An 8,509-nucleotide genomic window follows, 5' to 3' on the forward strand; every position below is an offset into this window, starting at 1 on the left:
ACTACTGACTTCTCCTTTGTGAAACTTCATTCAAATTGCCTCAAATTTTCCAATACTGACATGGCTTCATTTATCAATAAAGCCAAGTGATCGCCATTATCAGCGTTTAACTGAGGATCAATGGCTATTTGATAAACAAAGACAATCCTAAGGCTAACACTGACCCTAACTTTAACGCTAAAGCCAACCCCAACACTAAACCTCATTCTAACCCTAACATTGACCCTAACACTAACCCTAACTCTAAACCTAACCTTAAAGTGTATTTAAACAAAAAAGCAAAACTTTTTATTATAATCTTTTGTTGCATATAAATCCAAAAATGTAAGCCTTGCCCATGTTGGCATTTGCCTAGAAGTACAGTGGAAGCTATACTATGCAAGAGCTATACTATCCAAGAAGAGAGAGAAAGGAGGGTTTTTCTCAACATTGTGGCTAGAAGGGTTGTCATAACAGCAATGAAGAGATAAGGGGCCATGAGGCACAAGAAATGGCATGATATGGATTGTACCTAAAGCTGTAACTATCTATTATGACAGTTCTATTAAATTAACTAACTTTAATTATAGTGTATCAGAGACATGCATACAGTGTATCCATCCTATTTGGACAAACATATCCCCCCCAACTACAAAAACAAGTAGTTTAATGGTAGACATGGCAGTATTTCCAGTCATATTGGCTTTAAAATTGCCCTGCAGATCTTGTCTAGAGACCTAGATATTACTTCAAAATGTCCCCTAATATTCATCATGCAGGGGGTACTCCGGATGAGCAGCAAATCTGTGAAGAGAGATAACAGAATTGTGAGCAAGTCATGCAGCTGCCAATGAAATCCAGTCAAGCAGAACTTCACATTACTTAGCTGGTATTCATTTTAAAGGATGTTGAACAATAGGATTGTAATATGTGTGTGGTCAGCTTCAAGTGGACCTTTATCCCTTTGACTAAAAATCACATCACCATACAGCTCTGCATGCTGATATAAGCTCATATTATATTCAATAGCTAAATAAACATATTTTATTTTACTTACAGTTTCTTTTTTTCCACTTCCTGGTCCACTGTGGTACACATGATGTAATCGTGCCCAAGCGTTGCATCTTGGGAAGGTTACATCAGCAGAGCATTGCTGGGAAATCTCATCTGTAATCTCATGATATCTCAAAGAAAGGCATTTTCCTCCCCTGAGATTATGTGCATGGTCACATGTCCTAGTCACATGTACCAGAGTTCCAGGAAGTAAAGAGAGCTGGATTAATCTGCCCTTTGTTAAAACGGCCATTGTGAGAAGACTGGGGAGGAAAAGAGAAACAAGGAATGCAAAGAATAAAAAGCTGGCGATTATTTATAAGAATCTGTTTGTAGATTGTCATTACTAAATGTTTCTAAAGGTGCCTTTGTTGTTATTTTGAAGATATGGGGAAAGTTCCTCTTTAAGAGATGAGTCGACTTATTATTTATGAATGTATTGCAAGTTTACAGGGAGTTAAATGTATTCAGTTTCAACTGAGGACTTGCTGCAAGTGTGGGGAAAAAAATTGTAAGGCTGGCCATGCAACGCATATCAACTGGCGCTGTGTAAGCACCACACATTAACTTAACTTACTCAAGTGACTTAAAGGTCTTTGGAAATTAATCAGAACCGGTTGTACTTTGCCAGCTCACAATGACCAATAAAACATTCTTTGAAAGAGGAATTACAACACACCCCTCTGAATTTCTTAATTCTGCTACATGCGCCAGATAGTTGGAGGGATGGGATTCCATAAACGTTTTCTTCTTTAAACAGATGGGATTGACATTTGTTTGAAATCAGAACTGTTTTATGCATTCACTTTAGAATAAAGAGGAACTCCAGCTACTAACAAAATTAACCATTACAGCGGTGCTACCCCTGCACTGCAAGGGTTAACTGACAGAATACTCAACTGTCCTCAGTCTTGCATTCATATCTCTCCCCCTCCACTCCAGCTGTTGTATGCTTTTCAGCGTCCTTCCATCTAATGGACCTGCTATAGATGTGATGGCATCAGCGGGACTTAGACCCTTTAGATGAGGCTGTTGGGACCGGTCTAAACAGCCAGGCGGGACGGAGGATCAGGTGAGTATATCCTTTTTTAATCCAGCTCATAGACCAAAATGAGCCGTTAACCACTGCAGTGCAGGGGTAGCCCCACTGCTATGGTCAATTTTGGTAATTCTGAAGTTCCTCTGTAAGTTATTAGCATAATTAGTGTGCTATAATCACTATGCATTTCCTCTAGATATAAACAAAGAAACATAGGACCCTATAAACTAGTGTTTTTCCAACATTATTTTGGCACATGTGTGATGCGCACTTGCATGCCTCAAATAAACAACACAGTGCTCCTCTCATCAGCAAACATCCTCTGTAATGTGCTTTAAGAAGTAAAATTACGTTGGATTAACCTTCTGTGTCTTATTGGAGAGTTAGGCTGTCTGTGGATTGTGCTGGTTCAGCTGGTGACCATACTGCCCAGAAGGATCAAGGTCCAAATTTAATATGTCAAAGCATAAAGCAGCTCTTGAGACAGAACAAATATGCTTTATGTGACATTGTATTTGCCACTAAGGGGATTTTTCAATATATATTTGTTTATATACCGTATATGAGTGCTGCATACAACTATTTGTTTAATATTTATCAACTTAAGATTACTGTGTTGCAGCTATTTTTAAATTTTTTTAGACATACAGTATAAGAAAAGGTTAAAGTGTATGTCCACTTTTGCAATCAGATTTCAGAAAGCCTCACTATAAGTTTGAATACACTTTGCCTCTGGCAGTATCAAGATCATCATTACATTGTTGCACTTTATACTCATTGGCTTTGGGCTACCATTACAAGCTTGCTCCCATGATAGACTACAATCTCAATACAAATATGAGATTATAGTCTATCACAGGAGTGAGCTTGGAGCGGTGGCTACTTTACAACAGACACAGGGACCATAGGGAACAAAAGTAGCCACCCTCCAGAAGGAAGAAACAGTGTCAGCAGTGCACCAATTCACAGATGATTTGCGGATCTACAGCCGAGTGATACACAAATAAGATACATTTTTGTTTATAGTTATGGTACTTGAATCTATTTTTAAGATTTAAGTTTAGTGTCACTTTAAGAGATAGAATGAACGGTTTAGTGCAGAATAACACTTTTGGTAGTTAAATAGAAACCTTTCACAGATATCTGTACATCAGGCCAAAAAAGAGGGACAACTGAGGAGGAAAGACAGACAGAGGGATTTGGTTCCAAATGAGGGACAGTTGGGAGGTATGGAAAGATAAGAAATTAAAAATTAATTTTAGGTTTGCCTTGTGTTTAGGAGCACATAACAAACATATGGTGGAGTTTTCTAAAATGTGAATGTAAAAGTAGAAATACACATTAGGTAATCCTATGTGTTGCTCAATAATTTCTCCTAAACCATACAAAAACATCTTTGTTACTTGTTGTTTATCAGATAGAATTCATTGTTTGCAGGCTCCAGACTTGGTCATCTCCTGCCAAAAGTGTCCTAAGAGGCCATTTCTGCATACACTTCCCCGTACACATCATCAATAATGTAGGCTGTGGCTAGTATGTTTACAGTCAAAGGTTATGTGGAGTAAGTTAAATGGTTATGCGGTCTTAGATGGGCAATGCGCAAATGTGCATTTGAGACAACTCAGATCCCAGTCACATGTTGTATGTTTAACTAAGTGTGGCCAACAGGAAATGAATGTTTTAAGTTAGGTTTATTTACTTTAACATTCAGACTAGTGAGTGTATTGAGTTTTTGGCAATGTGCACCATAGGGAAAACTACAGCTACAATAGTCATTCAAATCTCAACGTCATGGACTTTTCAAAAGTACCCTAACAGATAGGCTCCCACCACACAGGGTTCATGTGTAACAATTTGTTTTGGTAAGCTGCAAGGAAGATTAGGTTATCTCATGTGATAATTATATGACTGTAATAAACCAACACTAAGCATTCCAAACTGTGGAAATTAATCTGCTGTTATTCATAAAGATGCTTCTATTGTTCAAGCGTAACATTGTTCTGAAAACTGACCAGAAAAAAAACAGCAGAGCAAAATGATTCTTTGTTATAGAAGCTGCAGTGCATCTTCTAATGGGAAAAAAAATACAGAAGTTGTATTGCCCATAGTGCCCAATTAAATTCCATCTTTCATCCTCTGGGCAAAAGAAACAAGGAAACAATGGATCCAGACTGGCTACCATTTTATGCCTGCATTCTATATACAGTATAAGTCACTCGTACTACCTAAATTACATCTTTTGAAGGTGCTGTAGGGAAAGGGTTAAGTTGGGAATGACTTTGGATGTCTGAAAAGTTATTGACATGGTGGACCATCAATTTGACTGTCATTACAGAATGAACAAGCCCTTAAAAAACTGTAAACATTCCAAAAAAGGAAACATACAGTGGAATATCCACATAACGAAGGTTCTTGTTTAACCCGTCAATAGCTTTCATGTCTTCAGGTGTCAGCTCAAAGTCAAAGACCTGCAAATAGTAAAAGGATCCTTCAGTAAACAATTATTCATAGTTCACATGCAAGAAAATGCAGAGGCGCTTGTGAATTGAAGACCAGTTATTAGCATGAACCAGGCAAAGAGGAAGACAGTGAAGGTAGAGTTTTAGAATTGTGGAGGATAATATAAACCTGTAATTTTTTAATTTTTTCATATAAGGCAAATTAACAGGTTTGCTTAATAGGCCCTCCCCTGAGGTTCTTGCTAACATTTCCCAGCATATCCCACCACCATATTCACCCACTAGAGCTTCATGAAATACCCTTGCCTGTGCAACCAAAAAGGTTGGGTTATCAAATGAACCACTTACTTTACCTGAATGGGTAAAGTAGAGATTCACTTTGATTACATTTTTTAAGTGTAAAGTTTAAGGTAAATCTATCATAAGCGCGGGCAATTCAAACTGAGCAGTCAGTACATACATAAACAAAGGTTACCTTCAATGAAAAGTGTATGTTAAAATGTCCTGTGGATCTAGAGATAAAAGCTGGAAAATCTGAGTTTGCTACCATCATTCCTACCTTCTGATTCTCCCTATTGTTCAGTGAGCCTAGCCATCATATTAAAGGACAGACAGGTTGTTATGAAAGTTAAGGTAGGGGAAAGACATTAAAAAAAAAACCCCATTGCATTGACTGTAAAAGAAAACAATTCATATCCACTGCTTTGAAGAGATATCTGAAGAATCTTCTGCATCCAGTACTTCAGGGAGTGTCCAAAGTCTGGTCCCCAGAAGTGTTGGATGCAGAAGACGTTAAGTGGCGGTAAAGGGAGTTCATTTTTTTGGGGAGATTGAACTATTTTCCAATAACAGCCCAAAATGTATAAATATGTAATTTGCCAAAACAAATGAAGAAGTGCAGAATTTACCTTGAAATTTTCCTTAATTCTGTCCGGGTTATAACTTTTGGTGATGGCCACCACTCCACGCTGGATCTGGTAGCGAATAGCGATGTTCGCCGGGGTCTTATTGTACTTCTTGCCTATTTTAGCTAAAAGCGGATCTTCCAGTAGTACTGGAGAGTTCTGATCCACCCTGCAAGAAAAATTTGAAAAACAACTTTGAAAATGATTAAAAAATGTAACTCCAGACAGAATTTTTTTTTTTTGTGTGTGATGAATAAAATGAGAAAGGGTTAGAACCTCCATCAGGATTTATTTTGCCTGAAGTACATCAAACCATACTGCACAGACTTCTTACAAACTATAGATGAGGGTGAGCAGGGCCGGCCTTAGGCCTTTAGGCGCCCTGTGCGAGAAAGCTTTACAGCGCCCCTCAGTGGCCACACCCTTTAGTGGCCACGCCCCCGTAACCACACCCATTTCCCCCAATATATGCACCATTTAAAGACTCCTATTTTGTTAAGCCGCAAAGAAACATATTAAAAAGTGTGATAAAAATAAAACTTTTATTCAAAGGTATTAAACTTGTAGGCACAATAGAAGTATTCTTATCAAATAAAACAACACAAGGTAAACAATAAATGTCAAAATACAATAGAGTCTATAAAAATAAAGTGTCAGGTCGTCATGCTGACCCCTTTTTTCAAGTAAGTGCATCTAGAAAAGTAAAAATAAAAAACAGAACACAGACCCCGGGCTACATGTAAATGAAGCCAGGGGTCTGTATTGTATTCAGACACATAATAATAATAATTTGTTTGAGAATGTGCGGCGGCCATGTTGGCCACCAGCGTGTTCTCTGAATGCGTGCCACCATCTTGGAGGCAGGGAGCATGACGTTACATGACGCCATGCATGCGTGGCGTCAGGTGACCTCACACGCCGATATTGGCCCCACCATCTTGGTGTATACCTAGATATACACCAAGATGGCGGCGCCCAACACGTGCGGTGTTATATGACGTCATGCGCCCTGCCTCCAGAGCACGCCAATGGCTGAATCCAAAATAGCATATAAATGTGTTTTGTTTGATGAAACAAATGAAAACATTTTTCGTTTTCGTTCATTTTATCTGAAATGAATTTTTTGTCTTTCGCACTTGTCTAATAATATGTGTGTGTGTGTGGCGGGAGGGGGGGGGCAGTTTTCACTTTTTTAAAATATGTTTTTATTATTTTTTTCATATTTATTTATTTTTTACTGTTGGGGGGCTTCGGGGAAATATTAGGGGTCCAAACAGACCCCTGACATTTCCCTTGTAAAATAGAAAAGAAATTGAGGACACCAAATCCTCAATTTCTTTTTCTACAGCCTCAGCACTCAATGGATGGGAAGCTCTCAGAGGCTTCCCATTCAAATATTTACCATCAGCTGTTTCTGAATGGGGAGGAGCCTCTGTACTGAGTGCTTCTCCCCATTGGTGAAATCTTGAATGAACAGGCTGTGATGTAAATCACATGCTGTTCATTCATAACTGGGGACACATAGCGCTATGTGTCCCCAGTTATTTACAAACACTGGAGTGATCAGACGATCACTCCAGTGTTTGTCCTTCTCACACGGAGGACCGGTAAATATCACTGATATTTACCGATCCTCCGCTCAGCCACGCAGAGAGCCGCTGTCATCCTGAAACTGACAGGATGACAGCGGCTCCGATCTCCTCCCCGCTCGGCCATCCTGACAGCTGCGGGCGCGGCTTCTCTCCCCCTCACCGCTCCGCCATCCTGACAGCAGGCAGCGCTCCCTCCTGCGCCCCCCCCCCAAGTGGGGGGGGCGGACGAGGGAGCGCTGTCATATCGGATGGCCAGCGGTGAGGGGGAGAGAAGCCGCCCACAGGACGAGCTGTGACGGCCGCACGGCGCCCTTGTTGCCATGGCGCCCTGTGCGGCCGCACGGCTCGCACACCCCTAAGGCCGGCCCTGCCTCCACACACAGAGCCGCTGTCATCCTGAAACTGACAGGATGACAGCGGCTCCGATCTCCTCCCCGCTCGGCCATCCTGACAGCTGCGGGCGCGGCTTCTCTCCCCCTCACCGCTCCGCCATCCTGACAGCAGGCAGCGCTCCCTCCTTGTTGCCATGGCGCCCTGTGCGGCCGCACGGCTCGCACACCCCTAAGGCCGGCCCTGAGGGTGAGTGCATGGTTAAATGGTAGAAAAAGCCAGCACACCCAGATCAATTCCAGATAGAAAATTAACTTATATCACAATTAAAACTGACATTTTGAGGACACAGAGGCATTCCTTATAAAGGTGACAGATAGAACAACATCAACATCCACAGTGAATGTATATATACTGTATACACATATCAATAGACAACAGGTAAAATATCAGCTGGCAGCCTCCAGTCAAGTTGCTCATGTATATTACAGGGTACCACAAACCGAAAACACGTATAACCCAAAAAAACAATTTGTCACCAAAAGAGGAAGTATGGAAAAAATCCCTCATGGGGCCCAGACAGCAACAATATACAGGTTTCTAGCTTCCACTACTCTACTCTATTTTCTATGTTATTGCTGTGTGCATCTGGAAGTTTCCCCATTATTTTATGCCCTGGCCACTGTTACTGAGAAAGGAAGTGAAATGAAACCCTCCCAACATGGTCATGGAGAGCAATAAAAATATGACAAAACATGTCAAAAGTTCTAACCCTTCTCCACTCTACAAAAAACTGGAGAAAAACATGGCTGGAAAAACACTTTTAATGCAAAAGCAGATTTTAGTTAAATGAGGAGCTTCTGACCTCACTAAAAATTAACAATAAAGAGCTTTACCTAATAGGGCAGCTAGCAAGCAGGCCAGGTCATGACATCCTAAGAAATGTTGTGTTTGTGCCCAACCCATCCACTATGTCATGATGACTGACAGCCCAGCTTACACAAAGCAGATTAGGAGAGGTTTCAATTCTATCAATGGGGCATTGATGTTTTGGCCATCTCGTCTATGCTATACAGTGCAGGAGAAGACTCAATTTACTTAGTTATTTCTGAAACATGTAAATCCTGTTTTTCTCTACAGCTCTGCCCCCCC

At 40.6% G+C, this 8,509-nt stretch overlaps 1 protein-coding gene across 1 annotated transcript in view; it reads right to left on the reverse strand.

Moving 5' to 3' along the window:
* Positions 1 to 719: 719 nt before the first annotated feature.
* Positions 720 to 8,509, reverse strand: part of LOC108799291 (aldo-keto reductase family 1 member C1 homolog) — a 25,095-nt gene continuing 17,305 nt past the window's right edge. The window contains exons 7-9 of the mRNA XM_018571139.1: positions 5,439 to 5,604; positions 4,457 to 4,539; positions 720 to 783 (exon numbers count right to left, since the gene is read on the reverse strand). Coding sequence (XP_018426641.1) covers positions 741 to 783; positions 4,457 to 4,539; positions 5,439 to 5,604 — 292 coding nt within the window. The 3' untranslated portion in view covers positions 720 to 740. The remainder of the gene's footprint in view (positions 784 to 4,456; positions 4,540 to 5,438; positions 5,605 to 8,509) is intronic.

This window comes from Nanorana parkeri, unplaced genomic scaffold, assembly GCF_000935625.1.
Source record: "Nanorana parkeri isolate BGI_ZX_2015 unplaced genomic scaffold, ASM93562v1 scaffold1686, whole genome shotgun sequence".
NCBI lineage: Eukaryota > Metazoa > Chordata > Amphibia > Anura > Dicroglossidae > Nanorana > Nanorana parkeri.